The 18647-nt window shown below is 34.0% G+C and overlaps 3 protein-coding genes across 3 annotated transcripts; 2 read left to right on the top strand and 1 right to left on the bottom strand.

The window, feature by feature from the left end:
- The first annotated feature begins 1495 nt into the window (after nucleotides 1-1495).
- Nucleotides 1496-5432, top strand: LOC145637293 (cysteine-rich receptor-like protein kinase 15). The gene is made up of 7 exons (XM_081688759.1): nucleotides 1496-2261; nucleotides 2430-2561; nucleotides 2698-2822; nucleotides 2945-3155; nucleotides 3492-3729; nucleotides 4116-4266; nucleotides 5103-5432. The coding sequence occupies exons 1-7, from the start codon at nucleotides 1496-1498 to the stop codon at nucleotides 5430-5432; spliced, it is 1953 nt and encodes a 650-aa protein (XP_081544885.1).
- A 5372-nt stretch (nucleotides 5433-10804) lies between these two features.
- On the top strand, nucleotides 10805-14996 carry LOC145636369 (cysteine-rich receptor-like protein kinase 25). The gene is made up of 7 exons (XM_081687910.1): nucleotides 10805-11637; nucleotides 12837-12971; nucleotides 13085-13212; nucleotides 13496-13706; nucleotides 13798-14035; nucleotides 14186-14336; nucleotides 14444-14996. Exons 1-7 carry the CDS (start codon nucleotides 10824-10826, stop codon nucleotides 14696-14698), a joined length of 1932 nt encoding a protein of 643 aa, XP_081544036.1. The 5' UTR covers nucleotides 10805-10823; the 3' UTR covers nucleotides 14699-14996.
- A 2699-nt stretch (nucleotides 14997-17695) lies between these two features.
- Nucleotides 17696-18354, bottom strand: LOC145637292 (uncharacterized). The gene is made up of 2 exons (XM_081688758.1): nucleotides 18137-18354; nucleotides 17696-18041 (listed from the first exon to the last, which is right to left on the bottom strand). The coding sequence occupies exons 1-2, from the start codon at nucleotides 18352-18354 to the stop codon at nucleotides 17696-17698; spliced, it is 564 nt and encodes a 187-aa protein (XP_081544884.1).
- Nucleotides 18355-18647: the final 293 nt, after the last annotated feature.

The raw sequence follows: 18647 nt of genomic DNA, 5'->3' as shown, positions 1-18647 counted from the left end.
TATCTTTTTCCAAAAGGGATTTATTAGAAGATAAATATCTTTATTCAGTAAAACCAAATCCCTAAAAGATATGCACGTATAAGGTAAATATATATATCATTAAAACCGACTTTTAACAACGTGCACACTTAAGTTCCTATTAGGTTCCTGAACTCTGACAGTCTCCGAGTTCCTGACAAGTCAGTTACTCTAATTTCATTGACTGTTTGGAGTTCACCTAGGTTCTATATAGACTTGTTCCAGACCGACTTTTATGTCCAACATACTTACATGAATCCTAGAGCAATATACTTCTATTTCTCTGTCTTCATGTTGCTTCTCTGAAACTCTTGTTCTGGAATCCTGTAGTCTTGATATATTCTGGATCTTAGGGTTTGCCCCAGCATTACACCAGAACCAGGTCGTTACAACCCGTTTTGAAGTTCCTGTTAAGAAACTTCTGGAAGTTCCATTTCTGGAACTCTTCTTCTAACTTTACTTGTATCCTCATGGATCTTCTAAAGTTCCTCTGTTTCAGTTCCTACTTCAGCCCTCAACGCTTACTGAACCTGCAAACATCACAACACTAGAAAATCCTTATTAAATGGAAGTTTGCTCAATTCTTAACATCATCATCAAAACCTCATAAGGGTCAACAAGTTGCCCCTTTTTAATGATGACAAACTGAGCAAACTTCTGAGGATAACAAAGTAACTCAGAAGGTTAGTTTTTTTCATTTATAAAAACAGTAAAGAAAACTAAACTAAATTAAAAGACTCCTACACATACATGACATATATATGTATAGGATACTTACCTCGTGAAGCTAACATATGTAAACACCTATTTACATAGTTACCTTCATGGTTCCTTAGCCATCATCATGCTTATCAACCGTAACACTTATCATTGTTCTTGTTCCTCTATTGCTTATCCTATATTGCTCAAGTTCCTTATATATATACTTGTCATTGCTCAGGTTCCTTGTATCCTGTTCCAAACATAACTTGCTCTTTCTATGCACAACTTAACATACACGTTAGATAGATAATCATCATTAGTTTATAATCATCAAAACCTAATTGCTCAACAATAATGACCCACAATCCCACATTGACCAAGTCTACAAAAATTGTATGGCTTATATTTGAACACAACAGAATGCTAGATTCCAAATTGACATGCAATCTCAATGAGAAATTTGTGTTACACGCAAACACGACAGGTGGTAAAAAACAATTCTGTAGTATAATAAAATTTTAAAAATTTTGGTGGTAAAAAATAATTTTTTGATTTTTTTTTTTTTTGTGGTCAAAGTAAAAAAATCCAATCAGTTTCTTTGTTTTCTAATTTTTATAATACGTTAACAAGTGCAGTTAAGTACAATTACTGTATCTGTAACGCAAGATATATAACATTCTACTTGATTGCCTTCAATCATCAGAGACCCCAACACTCTCAAAACTCATCAATCATGTTATTTCTTATAATTATGCAAGTTTTTCTTTACTCAATAATGTCTCATACCACGACTGCCCAACCAAACTTGATATCCCACGTATGTCAAGACACATTTGGAAACTATACTGCCAATAGTGCATTCAAAAAGAACCTAGACACCTTCTTTTCTACCATATCATCCGACACAAGTATTGATTACGGGTTTTATAATTTCTCAGTTGGCAAAAACATGGACATAGTTAACGGAATTGGCTTATGTAGGCCTGATGTCGCTAGTGCTGATTGTCGCAGCTGCCTCGATGAAGCAGCACATGGAATTGTCCAAGACTGTCCTACCCAGAAAGACGGCATTGGATGGTATGAAAGGTGTATGATAAGATACTCGGATCGTTACATTTTTGGGAAGAAGGAGTTTGGCCCGTGGTATACCTTGAATAGTTCGTTATTAACTCCCGTCGATAAGAGGAGATTTAACCAAAGTGTAGCAACCTTGCTAACTAAGTTGCAAGCAAAGGCCGCCTCTGGAGACTCTCGTCGAAAGTTTGGAGCTGGAGAAGCTAATGTCACCGCTTCCTTAACCGTATATGCACTAGTTCAATGCACTCCGGATCTCGAAAGTTTTGACTGTTATGATTGCCTAGACAATGCAATATATATTACCCTCAACAATAACTATGGTAAAAATTCCCGTGTATTTTATACCAGCTGTAATATTCGACATGAGAATTATCCCTTTTACGATTCAAAGAGTTTAATGTCACTGGATCAACCACCGCCAAAGCCAGCCTTTCCTCCACCCTCAAACACTATAACTAAAAAAGGTATGTACATAATAGCAAAAAACATGTGCTTTGGTACTTCAATTCATATATATGTAACACTTTATGTAACTCTACATTTATCTTATACCAAATAGTCATGCATATATACACTGCCTTTTGTTAGTAAAATCACTTAGCACAATAGCTGTTTATCGTTTAATACTGTAGGCAAAGGAAGCAAGAAGGCAAGAGTTCTAATCGAAATTCTTCTTCCTATTATCACGTCCATGCTACTAGTCTCCGCTCTCCTTGGATGCTACTGCTTAAAGAGGAAGCCGAACACACAGAAGAAAGTTAAATGTAAGTTTGCTACTAGACCCCTAGACTCGCACCCTCTTTTCCACTATATCTTTCCCTATATATATAAAGAGTTGCCTTATACGACGACAAAGATGCTACGGATATGCGGACTTACTCTTTTCTTTTTTTCTTGAAGCTGGTAGTAAAGTTGTACGAAACCCTGAGTCTTTGCAAATGAATTTCGAAGTAATTAGAGCTGCCACTGGAAACTTTTCAAATGTTAACAAGCTTGGTCAAGGTGGATTCGGCGCAGTGTATAAGGTAACATACTCGACGAGGCATACTTCAATATTTTAAGACTAGTTGTAGTCCTTGTAGATTGTTTATGTTAAATAGAAATGGGCAGTTTATTAAACAACTTTTTTTTATATGTGATGATACAGGGTAGACTTCCCAATGGGCAAGCAATAGCGGTTAAGAGATTGTCAAAATTTTCTGGACAAGGTGAAGAAGAATTTAAAAACGAAGCTGTCTTAGTGGCAAGGCTTCAACACAGGAATTTGGTGCGATTCCTAGGTTTCTGCTTGGAAGGAGAAGAACGCCTTTTGATCTATGAATTTCTACCTAACAAAAGCTTGGATCACTTTCTATTCGGTACATAATTCTATATATTTTGATGCTACTTACATGCACATACACTATTAGCTGCGGTCAATCAAAAACTTAATACTAAAACAGACATCGGGAGTGACACATGTCACATCCTGATGCTGTTTTTTCCTTCTAAAACCCCCCTTCTCTTTTTGTTCAATTTTTTTTTTTTGTTAATATTTGATTCTATACGTAATAATATCATTTAAAATTTTTTGTTTTACATTATTTTATCAAATTTTATTAGTTGGATATAATTAATTTTGTTTTAAAAAAATTGGACTTACTAAGCTAGTTGTCTAATAAACCCCTTAACCAACTTGTTTGTGCCTATTTTAGATCCTATCAAGCGTGTGCAACTAGATTGGCAAACCCGTTACAAAATCATAAGAGGCGTTGCTCGAGGGTTGCTCTATCTTCATGAAGATTCACGCCTTTTGGTTGTCCACCGTGACCTGAAATCTGGGAACATCCTCTTAGATGCAGAAATGAATCCAAAGATTGCAGATTTTGGTATGGCGAAGTTGTTTGGTGTAGATCAAACTCAAGGAGATACCAGCAAAATATGTGGCACCTAGTAAAGTTTTTGTTAACTTTCATGCATAATTCTCATACATTTAGGGGGCGTTTGGTTGGTGTATTTTTTGAATTGGAAACGGATTCGATTAAACCAATACCGTTACCATGTGTTTGGTTTGAAGGCATAGTAACAATTACCATTACCTAAGGGTAATGTTTACCCCTTATTTGTTACCTCTCAACAACTTGGGGTAACAAATACCCTTACCCTTCTCTTAACAAATACCCTTTCTATGGTTAAACCAAACAAATGAAAAGGTAATAGCTAAATGATTCATTTCCCCTCTCTTATTTGTTTCCTTTCCACTCCGTTTCCACTTTTCAAACCAAACGCTCCCTTAGATGATAATATAGTATATAACAAGAAGTTAACATTTTATGCAGTGGATACATGCCGCCGGAGTATGTGCAACAAGGGCACTTCTCCTTCAAGTCAGATGTTTTCAGTTTTGGAGTGTTACTTTTGGAGATTATAATTGGCCTAAGAATAAGCAGCTATTACAATTCAGAGACTGGAGACACTCTTCTTAGTTTTGTAAGTATTGTATTAACAATAATTAAATTATGGAAATTTTGACAATTACCACCTTCTGTTTAGTCCATTTTAGCAATTACCACCTTCTATTTTTTGTTTTGAAAATTACCACCTTCTATTTTCAAAAACATTAAAAGTTACCACCTTCTTGCCTTCCAACTACCACATGACGTCATTTTGGGCTCATTCTTTCCCTTTCCTCCCTATTTCCCTCGCATTTCTCATTCCTAACTCGATTCTCATCCCCCCTTTCACTTTTTTTTCCCCCAAACAATAAAAAACACTTCAATTCACTCCTCCAAATCAAAATTGGCGAACAATTATTGGTGATTTGGGGAAAAAAAGTGAAAGGGGAGATGAAAATCCAAATAGGAATGAGAAATGTGAGGGAAATAGGGAGGAAAGGGAAAGAATGGGCCCAAAATGACGTCATGTGGTAGTTGGGGGACAAGAAGGTGGTAACTTTTGATGTTTTTGAAAGTAGAAGGTGGTAATTTTCAAAAAAAAAAAAAAATAGAAGGTGGTAATTGCTAAAATGGACATAACAGAAGGTGGTAATTGTCAAAATTTCCTTAAATTATATACTTCGTACAAACTATGATAATAATTACAGCTATATATATAGAACTATTTGTTGCAACGCAAGCTTATTTGGATACAATTAACTTTATTTTAGTACAGACAGGCTGGAGTTGTACAAATCACTACTCCATGTTAAAATTTATGCTATAGATCGCGGTCTTTAACAAATTTATGGTTTTTAAGCTTTCAAATGGTAAAGAAAATTTACATCCAATTATGTTTTGGTCTTGAATACTTCTTGTTCACTTTTTCAGGCATGGAGAAATTGGCTAGAAGGCACCCCGTTAAACATAGCAGATTCATCAATGACGACTGTTAATAATACTGCTGAAGTATTGAGATGCATCAACATTGGGTTGCTATGTGTTCAAGAGAATATAGCTCATAGACCAATCATGTCGTCGGTTGTCCTTATGCTGAATAGCAACACCATTGCTCCTCCCGTGCCTTCACATCCTGCTTTTCTCCTGGACAAGGATGAGAAATTCGAGCAATTAAACTCAAAGGCATCAACAGCTCGTAGAACTATAGTGCTTGATGACTCTGCGAATGAGGTCTCCATATCCGAGCTTGATCCTCGATAATGTGAAAGATTTTTGCTTAAGTTTTCAAGTGTGGGAATAAATGTGCAAGTCATTTTGGATGGTTAGAGGAGGGTATCTCTAAATGTGCAATGTCTTTACATCCTAAACAGGGGCAAATGGATATCTCTCTTTTTTTTTTTTTTTTTTTTTTTTTTTTTTTTGTTAATTTAAAAATTACGGATTCTGATATAATATAAAATGATGAGAGAGATAGAGAGAGAGAGAAAAAAAAAAAAGGGTGAATCTCTGTGTAAGTGAAATCCTACATAAAAAGGAAAGTGATATATTTAAATTGAAACTTTCTTTTTTAGAAATTGATACATCTAAAAAAGTACAATGAATTAATAACTTTTTTTTTCTTCGAAATTCAATCAAATCTGTTAAATTTCAAAACAATATGAAATGAGTCTAGGCAATCCGAACAAGGAAAAAGAAAATTTGGTCCACAAACTTGGTTTTGGAGCTTCCACACTAAAAACAATTGGTAATAGTAAGAGTAACTCCTTTACCTTAAAAAGTGGAACCACCTCTTCTCTTTCTCCAATATGGGACACTCACAAGTGGGCTACAATGGGTTTCAACAAAATCTACCCAATGAAGAATATCCCAACAATTATAGTGAAGTGTTAGACCACCGCTCCTAGAAGATTGTATACCAATTGTTACTGTAAGAATTATGCCATAGAGCAAAATCTTTCCAATTGTTATTATGTACTTGTATTTGTTTAATTTGATTTCTTAAATTTGTAGATATAGTATTACGGAGTAATTATGTTATAAATCTATTTTACTACGTAGTACCTCTCTTCCAAGTGATATACTTGGTATATATATACGGATATACCCATTCATTGTAGGCCGGTTAAATAAGTCAAAGTTTGACAATGTATTCTCACCAACATGTGTAAAAAAAATAAAATATAAAATAAAATAAAATATGGTTGATTTGTTGATGTTAAAATCGTTTTGATTGTTTTCAAAAGTAATATTTTTATGACTTTTGTTGATACAAAATTGAAAATATCATCGATTAAAGAAGTACATTAAAAAAAAGTTTAAATAACAGATTATTGCATTATAAAATAAAATGATGTAGGGCCTGTTCTGATTGACTAAACTCAGCTGAACTGAACTGAATTGAACTGAACTGAACTGAATAGAGCTGAACTGAACTGAACTAAGCTGAGCTGAACTGAACTGAACTGAACTGAACTGAAATGAGCTGAACTGAACTGAACTTATTAATTAGTGATTTTTAACTACGGATTAGTGATATTTGATTATTTATTACTATACATATGTGTATATACAAATGTACATATTGTTATTAATAATAATAATAATATTATTATTATTAATTATTGATTATTATTATTATTATTATTTATTGATTATTATTATTATTATTATTATTATTATTATTATTATTATTTATTGATGATTATTGTTATTATTTATTGATTGTTATTATTAGTATTATTATTTCAATTATTATTTTTATTATTATTATTATTATTATTTATTGATTATTATTATTATTATTATTATTATTATTATTATTATTATTATTATTATTATTATTATTATTTATTACTTATTGATTATTATTATTATTATTATTGTTAATATTATTATTATTGTTGTTGTTGTTGTTGTTGTTGTTGTTGTTGTTGTTGTTGTTGTTGTTGTTGTTGTTGTTGTTGTTGTAATAAGAGCTTAAAAGAATGAAATTTGGCTTTATATCATTAGCAATATCATTAGACGTAAATTAAGAGCTGAACTGAACTGAACTGAAATGAACTGAACTGAATTTCAACGGAAGAGAACAGACCCGTAGCTAAGTTTGAACTTGTCAAATGATGAACCATTATTGGCAACATGTACTCCACTATGTAACTAAGAAAGTCCAACTTCAAGGGAGCTATGGTAGTCATCCTATCTTACCACTATACTTTATTTTCATTAGCGGATTTATGAATTAATTTTTGTTGATCAAACTTTTTTAAAATGTACTTTTTCAAATATTTATTCCAATAAAAAAATTTATCCAAGCTATTTGAATTTGAATCTATTTGCTCAAACCATTCTTTAACTCTACTAGTCACTACCAGACTCATCAACACGAGATAATTTGAATAATTAACAACTTTTACAATTTTATTCAAATTAGAATCGTCGAAGATAATAGTAATCCAACCAGCTAACTTAAACTTGAATAGAGCTCAAGGATAACCCAACTTGAAATTTAATCACCACAAAGCTAACTCAAAATTATCTTTCGTAGTCATATTAAACTCGACTAGATATAATTGCATTTGAAATTAGACCTGATCCCAATTTGGCTCAAATTGAGCACTAGGCACACTGGCACCCAAAAATGTGTAGGAGTCGATATAAATTAAACAAAACTTGACGTGATTCAAACCAAAATCCGAGAAGGAGATTGGCTTGACCCAACATGACCGACCCCCTGATGGTCACAACTCACAAGACACCTGATTTAGCACAAACTCAACATTGATATTGAAATTTACAAGTCCTGAACTCAACATTCATATTCAAACTGACAAATCTAGTGGTATTGGGTGCTAACAAAAATCAATAAAGAATAACACTTGTAGGACAACATCGATAGATTTTCATATTGAAATTTCCTTGCAAATTGCGCTCAATTCAATTACTATATCACTTTGACAAAATATAATTGTGTACTAAATGGATCATAAAAGTCGTAGATGTTGTAACTTCATACGAGTATGTACAAGTAGAAAATTAAATAAATGAAGGTGGTCGGACTCCCGTCAAGCACGGTACAGAGAAAATGAGAACGATGGGATAGAATTAGTCCATTTTGATTATGACTGTGGTCTGTGGTGGAGGTGAACTGGTGATATATATGACATTAACGGTCAATTATGTGATGTCCCAGCCTTTACTTTTGGTCATGTAACAAACATTGATACTTTGAATTAATCTATGCATCTTTCCCTCAAAAAAAAAAAAAAAACGGTCAATTATGTGAGACCTTATGGGGATCGGAACTCGAGTCAAGCACGTTTTACGTTTAGCACTTGTCACCTTGACTGTTGATGGCGTGTGGAAAATTTAATACGTAGCATTTTCTCATTTCTCAATTAATTGTTTCACATCTATTTTTATTTTTTGTTTTAAGAGCTACAGCCTACAGGTGATGAGTCGGTCTCAAGATCTGAAATCGGGAAAGAGGCTCTAACAACCTCAACTTTTTTTTAAAAAAAAATGAAATAGGGAGGTGTGATTTCATTAAATAATAATAGTCATTCGGCACTTTCAATCATCCCTTAAGAGATATGAGTTCCCAATACAAATATTAAACACTCCTAAACTAATGACATCGCTTCTGAACTGATCCTGAATAATTTTAGATATCTTTGCATCGTTTTTTACGGGGCTCCATTGATGTATAGTCGCAAAAGTGATAAAACTTGATTGATCATCAAGATCTGCAAATCTGAAAGACGAATCTTCTAAATCTGCACCCCTATACCAACAGACTTGCATCCCCAAATTTGCAAGCCAAATCTTCCAAATTTGTATCCTGCACACACTAAAAACAGACAAACAAACAATACCAAACCCTATATCGAGCGACTGACTACACCATATATAAAGGGATTGACTATAATCATCATACTGTAGGTGATCTTTATTGTCTAAAAACATTAAATTAAAGAATATTTGGGGCTTACCATTGATAAAAATCAATAGAAGCCCCTATGTTTTACTGTAGTGACTAGCTTTGAAGAGAGAGAACTAAGAAAATTTTAGGATTTTTGAAGAAAGAGAATAATTATCCATTCTGCTTTATTCTCCTTTTATTGTTCACCTAGATTAGACCCGTGCGATGCACGGATTACAAATTTTATTGAAATGAAATTACATGAGTAACAAAATATAAAAATGAAAGCCAATTTCTAGATATCAATTTATTTATTCCAACCAAAAATAAAATTTATTTATTTATTTATTGACATGGTCAAAAGATTGAAATGAAAATGATTAAAAAAAAAAAATCAATTCCACAAAAAAAAAAAAAAAAAAAAAAAAAAAAAACAAAACAAAACACAACAAAATACTATATATGACATCATAAGTGCATTTGTCGGGAAAAATTTTCATGAGAAAGTGACACATATACATTTAAGAGAGAGGATAATGTCAGCAGATTTCTGTTTTAGTAATAGTTAATGGATTCCTTTTTTTTTTGGAAAAAAAAAAGAGTTCGTTCCATTGCTTTTCTAAAGTTACGGTTAAGGAACTTTTAGGGGTATTAAAATAAAAATATTTGTTTTAAGAGTTTATAAATATTTTTGATAAATGAAAATATTAATTTTGGGAGTTCCTTTGGTTCCTTTCCTTATAATTTCTTCGCTTTTTTTTTTTACACAAATTTTTATATGCGCCTATTATATCATGCGGCAGAAATTACTTAAGTTTGTCGCTCAGGGATTACTTGAGTTTTCAGGCTTACTTGAGTTTCTCGGTCATTGGTTACTCGAGTTTTCGAGGTTATTTGAGTCTCTTGGTCTGGAGTTACTCGAGTTTTTCGGTCATCGGTTACTTGAGTTGCCGGGGTTACTCGACTTTCTCGGTTAGGGGTTACTCGAGTCACAATTTTTTGTATGCGGCCTGACCGAGAAACTCAAGTGGTAACCCCTAACTGAGAAACTCGAATAACCCCTGACTTAGTAACTCTTAACCGAATGAACCCCTGACCGAGTAACCCAAGTAACCTCTGAGTAAAAAACTAAGGTACGTAAACCCTAGCGAAAAAAGAAAAAAAAAACTCAAGTAACCCCTGTTACATGGTGTGGCCTACTACATCAAAAAGTTGTGCTTTTATTGGGTTTTTATTTTTGAAATTGGGTGGCCTGGTGGGGGCTAGTGTGCGTCAATTTAGTGACATGGATCCATTTGATGGTCTTATAATGAGTTACCAATTAAGTCAAGATCGACTATTTTTTACATGAAAAATAATTTTTATTGAGAATATTTTTCGTCAAATAAAAAAAAAGGTAGAATTATGAACAATTTTATTTGTTAAAATATCAAAAATGATTATTTTTAGTCGCCAGTGTAATTCCTGTACCCTTTTTAATTTTCAATTGAAAAAAAGATGATGAGATAGAAGATAATAATGCGGACTACCAACAAGTTGTAAGCAGCGTACAATTAATGCCAGAAGTAGAATGATGCAATTAACTTAAAGTCAAGTCGTTACAAAAGAGTCTTAACTAGTACCTAGTCAGCTAGTCTACACCTACGATGCCTATTTGTTATAACACTCTACACTTGCATTTCCTTCGAAAAGCAACAAAATTCACAATGAAATCCTCATCAACCCAACACCTAATGCTGATTTTTCCCATCATCATCATCATCTTGTTTGCTTCCCCTTCAATCTCTCAACCCGAATTTTCAGCCTACGGATGCGTGGATAATCTTGGGAACTACACTACAAAAAGTGCCTTCAAATCAAATCTCCATAAACTCTTATCCTCCATCGTTTCCAATACTCACATCGATTATGGTTACTATAATCTTACTGTCGGCGAGAACATGGACGTAGTCAATGGACTCGCCCTCTGTAGGGGAGACATCCCAACACCCGGTTGCAAGCAATGCATTAGTGATGCAACTAAAAGGATCACCTTAGATTGCCCAAACCAAAAAACTGCCGTTGGTTGGTACGAAAATTGCATGATATGGTACTCTAATGAAAAAATATTCAAGGGGGTATCAGTTGACATCGGTGACCTCGTTTACAATATGAGTAGTTCAAAAGTTGCATCGAACCCCAAGAGCTTCAACCATACTGTTTCTACCTTAATGATGAGGCTGGCTAATAAGGCTGCTTCAGGCGATTCTCGCCTTAAGTTTGCAACCGGTGAAGTTAATGTTACCAACAAGCTCAAGATACATGCGCTCTTGCAGTGCATACCAGATTTGCAGGAATTCGATTGTTTGGATTGCCTTAATAGTCTTATTGGCTATGCCCTTACAGATTGCTGCTACGGCAAGGAAGGGGCTAGAGTCGGTGTTCCTACCTGTAACATTCGCTTTGAAAATTATGAATTCTACAAGTCTGCTATCGTCCTTCCACCACTATTGCAACCACCGCCTATATCGTTTTCACCCCCATCTAGTTCCATCACTAGGCGAAAAGGTACGTTGTCTTTTGTGAATTATTGTACTCTTATCAACATACTACATATATTATATATACATTTATAAAGGATCTTTTACCAAAACGGCTAGTTTGACAAAATTATTTACCAAAATGGCTAATTATAAAATTTAATTCTCAAATTAGCTAATTTATTAACTTGAAAGGAATTTATCTATTTCTTATTTCCTTTGAACCACTTTGGTTCACTTTTTTTTTTTTTTTTTTTTTTGGTTTATTTTTATTTCCTTAAAGATTTTTTTTAAGTTGGAAAATTAAAGCAGTATACAAAACTACGAAAAACGTAAACAGTCGCAGACTCGCATATCCCTAATTTTGATCAAAAAAAAATTAAAAGCTCTAATTTTTCATCTTGATAATATCAGTCACAAAAATTTGAGATTTCAAGTCTTATTGTTCTATCAAGATTACCGCAAATTTATATACAGCGATAAAAGGGATTTTATGGTATTGTTCATCTTTTTCATGTCTATTAAATTAATTGTATACTCTTTGTTTATGTCGGCTAGTATGAATTTTTTTTTTTTTGTTTAATGTGTATGATGAATCAAACTCACATATATTTATTTCTATCTTTATGTGTTACAAAAAAACAGTAGTATTTTTAATTTCTTTTGTTGATTGGAAGTTTGGATCATTTTTTTGAGTGGTTGTTTATGTTGTGTAACTTTTTCAAAAATTGAGAATTGCTGCATATATATTATGTTGATTGTTATTGTTCAAATTGATGGGATATTTTAAACTATGTCATTAGAATTTAAATAAAACCAAAAAAAAAAAAAAAAAAAAAAAAAAACAAAAAAAAACCATAAAGTGAACCAAACGGGTTCAAAGGAATATAAAAAATAAATAGTATCCTTTCAAATCAATAAATTTAGCTTGTTTGTGAATTAAATTTTATAATTAGCCGTTTTGGTAAATATTTTTGTCAAAATAGCCATTTTGGTAAAAGATCCCATTTATTATCTGAAAAATGTTTTTTTTTTTTTTTTTTTTTTTTTTTTTTTGAAACCGCGCTGTGAAATCTAAAAATTGTTTTGTTCATCCTAATATTCTATCAACATACTATGATGTTTGTAGTTTTGAACTTTTGATATTCATGTTATCTTTTGCGAAATTCCCTGTTTCTCATATATAGAAACGAAATTAGTTTTTCATGGGGACGTTGGGTTTTGCAGGAAAGAAAAATAAGAGATCCAGAGTAGCAATAATCACTACCATCCCGGTACTTATCTCTCTATTACTAGTAATCATCCTGGCTGCGGCTTGTCACTCAAGAAGAAGACGACAAAATTCATTGAGCAAAATTGCTGGTACGCACATAAAAATAATTCTACATTAACATATATACATCATGTTCGTAAATAGTAATATCGTTTTGTATGGCGTGTAATTCTTTCAAATCAATTTAAATTGTTGGTTGAAGGTGATAAGGAAGATGAAATAAGATTAACCAAGTCTATACAATTGGATTATGGTACCATCAAAGCTGCAACAGATAACTTCTCTGATTCAAACAAACTTGGACGTGGTGGCTTTGGTGTTGTTTACAAGGTTAAAATCATTCTCTTTCTCTTTTGTATAACACGAATTTCATTTTGAATTGTCTTGCAAATGATTATATATGAACTTTCATAGATAGATTTTAGATGTAGTTGTCGAAAACAAGTCTAATATTTCTTCTTATACTACCTCCGTTAATAATTATCTGCAAATTTGGGGTATTATTTGTGAGATATAAAAAATTTCAAAGTTGAGATAACCATTAACGAAGGTAGTACTAGTTAGCAAAAAGTATCTTCAACGGTGTTCTTTTGTACGTTGTTACATTTTTTAGGGAGTGCTTCCTAGTGGACAACTCGTTGCTGTGAAAAGGCTGTCAAGAAATTCTACCCAAGGTGAAAAAGAATTCAAAAATGAATCCTTGTTAGTGGCTAAGCTTCAGCATCGAAACTTGGTGAGATTTCTCGGCTTTTGTCTGGCTAAGGATGAAAGACTTCTAATCTATGAATATTTACCCAACAAAAGCCTTGATAACTTCCTTTTTGGTAATGTTCGACTTTGATCTTGTAAGTATAATTTATCTGAACTCTAAGGTAGAATCTAAATACTCATATTTCAAGTGTTTACTATGAATAGATCCTATTAAGTGCAAGTACCTACACTGGGAAAAGCGCTACAAAATTATAGAAGGAATTGCTCGTGGTCTTCTATACTTGCATGAAGAGTCTCGACTCTTAGTTGTCCATCGTGATCTAAAGGCCAGCAATGTGCTTTTAGATGCAGAGATGCACCCAAAGATCTCAGATTTTGGTATGGCGCGATTGTTTCAAGTGGATCAATCACACATCAATACAAGTAAAATTGCCGGAACACAGTAAGTATATACAACTTAATAACCTTGCATCGTTGCTTATTCCAAGTCCTATATTTATTGTAACTAAAAACTACTCCATCTGATTTTATTTTTTTGGTTAAATTTCCAAATAAGAGTTCTAATACCACAAAAAAATTCTCTCTTAAATAGTGGATATTTGGCTCCGGAGTACGTGAATCATGGGAACTTCTCCATCAAGTCGGATGTATTTAGCTTCGGAGTGCTGATTTTGGAAATCATAAGCGGTCAAAAAGTTAGCAAGTTTTCTCAAACACAGAACGGAGAAACTCTCCTAAGCTTTGTAAGTAGTTTGGGAAATTAAAAGATTGCTACTATATCTTATAACTATTTCTCAACCTTAATTGAATAGAGTTTATATAGTAAAAGTTTACTTGGTTTTTTTTGTAGGCTTGGAGAAATTGGCTGGAAGGAAATGCATTGAGAGTGATGGATTCAACGATATCAGCTGCGGATACAAATGAAGTGTTAAGGTGCATCCACATTGCATTGTTATGCGTCCAAGAGAACGCAACACAAAGACCAATCATGTCATCGGTTGTTCTCATGCTAAACAGTCACTCTGTCACCATTTCAGTGCCATCGAAGCCTGCTTTCCTAGCATCGAATGATGTGGTTGATCCTCTACTCGAAAGTGAGCAATGACCTCGCCTTGATGAGTCCATTAACGAAGCATCACTATCAACACTTGATCCTCGTTAATCAAACCAAGATTGAAACTCCTTAGTCCATATTACGTGAATTGAAGGACTTGGATTCTTGCTCAAGGCAATGAGCTTAGACTTTTCCTCTAAAGAGCCTCCTCTATCGTTATAATTTTATTAGGAAAACTTTTGTATACACTCGGTTTATAGTAATTTACTATACATTAGGTACACTTTTGTCAGATTTAGTGTCACTTTTGTCAAATTTAGTGTCACTTTTGTCAGATTTATCAATGAAGCATAAATAACTTTTATATACGTCAGGGTAACTTTTGTGCGTTTTAGTGTAATTTTTGCACAATTTTATTGTCATTTTATAACGGATGTTCAGTAATTGAACATCCGTTTTATTTAAAAGTTTGTCATGTATTATGGGCCTGCACTCGAATGGCTTATATTATGGGCTGATCCATTCCCGCAAGTGGCGTAAAACAATTTTTGTGAATTGTAACTGTTATCATTATTGATTAATTAATCTTCATTGCATTCCATCTTATAAAATTTTAACATTATACGAAAAACTTTCATGTATTCAATCCACTATAAAACGAACTACATACCGACATATATAGTGCATAAGTAAGCTAAAGTTAAGGAACATGATCTCATGATTATTAAGATCACGCTAACATTATTAACCGACGAAATCCACTAATGGACATTTTTTTGGTTGCCCAATCTCTCTCTAACCACTTTCTCACTCCTCCTCCCTATGGGCATTTTCTTTGTCATTTTTTTTCTACACCAATGGTCAAAAATTATAATCCCCACCATTCTCTCTCCTATTTTCAACCCTATACCCCACCAATATTTATCTCTCCTACACATCATTAAATTTGTAATTTAGTATTTCTTAATTTTATTGTTAACAAAATTTTGTATTGATTAAATTATTTCTGAGTACAATATTAATTATTTTTATTATTAATTTATGCAAAATGTATTTTTTAATAAAATAATAATATTTATTCTTTAAGTAATACTTATTCGATCTGTAAAAAAAAATATAATAAAAATAAATAAATAAATAAATCATTTTAACTAATTTTTTTTATTGATTAAATTATTTATGAGTACAGTATTAAGTATTTTTATAATTATTTTATGCGAAATTTCATTTTTCATTAGTACAACATTAACGATTACAACACATAATGATCGTACACCTATCATACAAACCAAATAAATTAACGATTACAAAACTATTTATTCATTTGTAAGATCGTATTTTTGCCAAATATGCTCAACTAAATCATCTTTCAAAGAAAAATGGGTTTGGCTATCACGCAGGGTAATTCTTCTTTGAATATACCCGTCAAAATCAACGTTTGGTGGTCGGCCAACGTCAAATTCGAAAGGCTCGTTGTTATTCACTGTGGCACTTGTACTCGGACCGGACCTTGCTCTATGAAGCTGAGGGCGATCTTCTTCATAATACCTTCTCAAAACTTCGGCACGAGTGTAATTGTGTCGTTCATCCTCGACAATCATGTTGTGCATAATGATACAAGCTTTCATTATGTCGCTCAAAATGTCTTCGTCGAAAGCAAGTGAGGGTTGTCGTAATATGGCAAACCTAGCCTGTAGAACTCCAAACGCACGTTCAACGTCTTTTCGAGCTGCAGCTTGTTTATCTGCAAATAACTTGTCCTTCTCGAGTTGAGGATATGTGATACCTTGTATAAAAGTTGCCCAGTTCGGATATATACCATCTGTTAAGTAGTATCCCATGTTGTACTCATGGCCGTTTACCATAAAACTAATTGGTGGTGCCCGACCTTTCAAAACATCGTCAAACATCGGAGAGCGGTATAGGACGTTAAGATCATTACAAGAGCCGGGTATTCCAAAAAATGCATGCCAAATCCATAAATCTTGATCCGCAACAGCTTCTAGGATAAGGGTTGCGTTCTTGCTAGGACCTGCGTATTGTGCTTTCCAAGCCATAGGACAGTTCTTCCACTCCCAGTGCATGTAGTCGATGCTACCGATCATGCCCGGGAATCCACGCATTTCATTTTGGTGAAGGATTCTCCTTAAATCTTCATCTGTTGGACTTCTTAAGTACTCGGCCTCAAAATGCTTGATCACCCCTTGAGTAAAATGTTGCATTGATTTTCTAGATGTTGTTTGACCCATGCGTATGTATTCATCTACGGCATCCGGAGCAACACCGTACGCTAACATTCTTATTGCAGCGGTGCATTTCTGCAGAGGTGATAAGCCAAGCCTACCAGCTGCATTCCTACGCTGCTGGAAGAATGGATCGCCCTCAACCACTTTATTCATAATCCAACAGAATAAGGGTTTGTGCATTCGAAATCGACGACGGAACTGATTTTCGGAATACACAGAATTTATTGCGAAGTAATCATTGTACAATTGCAAATGCCCTTTCTCCCTTTCTCTATCTCCCCTACACTGCGGGACAATTTCATCTTCATTTACAATTTCGATCTCGGATGGAGGTGGTTGAGGAAGCATTATGTTAGGTAAGTGATTTGTGACAAATTCGTCAACTAGATTATCAAATTCCGTATATTGATCTGAATCATAAGAATTTGAGCTTGAGGTTGAGCTTATGGAAAACATTTTCTGTGTTTGGTTTTTGAATGTTTTGGTGTTGTGGATCAATTTATGGATTTAACACCTTTAAATAGGAAAGCTTTTCAGTGCATGTCCTTCAGCTGAGTGTGAAAAGACTACCCAATGTATAGTAAAAACAAAATACATGACTACTCAATTCTTAATAATCAATACCATGCTTGTCATACGGTTCAAGTTATGTATGAAATGACTACTCAATGCTTGTATAAAACAAAAACTACAATTGGACTTGACTACATTTTGGGATTTGACAGTTCAACGGTTGATAAAACCAACCACTTCACTCATAATTGTATAAGACAAAATCTACACACACTAGCTAGTACTTCACTCATAATTCGACCTGTTTGTTTTTCCTCTTTTCCTTTTCCCTTTCAAGGTCCAACCTTTGTTGCCGTAAATTTGCCTCAAAGCTTCTAACTTCAGTACAAGCCTGTATCTGTTCACCAATACTTAAAATTGCACTATCATGAGCAATAGCTTTTCCCTTACGCTTAGCCTTTGCTTTTTTTACCCCGTCGGGTCTGGGTATACCTCCTGATGAAAACCCACCAACGGGAACATCTCCTTTAGCTTCAGTGTCAGTTCTCGATCTCTTTCCACTTCCACTGCTATCCTCGGTGTCCCCTTCCGAACGCAGTTGACAATCCTGTCGTTCCTTTAGTGACAATACCCATCTGAGTTTCGGCCTCCATTTGGGTCATTCTTTATCATTTCCCAAGCATGGGGTAAAACAAAATTGTGTGGTGGTTTGGATGATATATGGAACAACTTCGAGGCCTTTTGAATTCGATCAACTTCGTTGAATCCACTTCCAGTTAACGGACCCGCTTCATCATAACAACTTGTCCATAACAGTACATCTATCGCCATCCTTCTCCAACGGTTCTCCAAACTCTTCACATTTCTGGGTGGTAGTATTTCTGGCTGCTTAGCTTGAACCATGTCGTACGCCACAGATATTTGTCGCCAAAGTACAGCTGCTTTCATGCCCGTACCCACTATCGCATTTCCACTGTATTTTAAATATAGCCCAATAAGAGCTTCATCTTATGCGACTGACCAATTACGACTAGCTTTAGCGAGTCGTTGGTTGGAACCCACCGGCATTCTTTGAGTCGACGGAGGGTATTGAGGTGTCTCAGGCACATTTTCTTCTTGGCTATCATCGTACTGAGAGTTACTTCCTTGGTAGACAGGAGGTGATTGCTCGTAATCAGTGTTTTCAGTTGGAATTTGTGGAGGTATTTGTTGTTATGGAGGCATTTGTTGTTGTGGAGGAT

Source organism: Chenopodium album, chromosome 6 (genome assembly GCF_948465745.1).
Source record: "Chenopodium album chromosome 6, dcCheAlbu1.1, whole genome shotgun sequence".
Lineage (NCBI taxonomy): Eukaryota > Viridiplantae > Streptophyta > Magnoliopsida > Caryophyllales > Amaranthaceae > Chenopodium > Chenopodium album.
The sequence above is the reverse complement of the archived record's forward strand: the minus strand, read 5'-3'. Positions and strand labels throughout refer to the sequence as shown.

Coding starts and splice junctions, on each gene's coding strand:
- LOC145636369 (XM_081687910.1), top strand. CDS start 10,824: ATGCTGATTTTTCCCATCATCATCATCATCTTGTTTGCTTCCCCTTCA. Junction 11,638..12,836: donor TTCCATCACTAGGCGAAAAG/GTACGTTGTCTT, acceptor TGGGTTTTGCAG/GAAAGAAAAATAAGAGATCC. Junction 14,337..14,443: donor GAGAAACTCTCCTAAGCTTT/GTAAGTAGTTTG, acceptor TTTTTTTTGTAG/GCTTGGAGAAATTGGCTGGA.
- LOC145637292 (XM_081688758.1), bottom strand. CDS start 18,354: ATGAAAGCAGCTGTACTTTGGCGACAAATATCTGTGGCGTACGACATG. Junction 18,042..18,136: donor CGAATTCAAAAGGCCTCGAA/GTTGTTCCATAT, acceptor GCCGAAACTCAG/ATGGGTATTGTCACTAAAGG.
- LOC145637293 (XM_081688759.1), top strand. CDS start 1,496: ATGTCTCATACCACGACTGCCCAACCAAACTTGATATCCCACGTATGT. Junction 2,562..2,697: donor CACACAGAAGAAAGTTAAAT/GTAAGTTTGCTA, acceptor TTTTTCTTGAAG/CTGGTAGTAAAGTTGTACGA. Junction 3,730..4,115: donor AGCAAAATATGTGGCACCTA/GTAAAGTTTTTG, acceptor CATTTTATGCAG/TGGATACATGCCGCCGGAGT.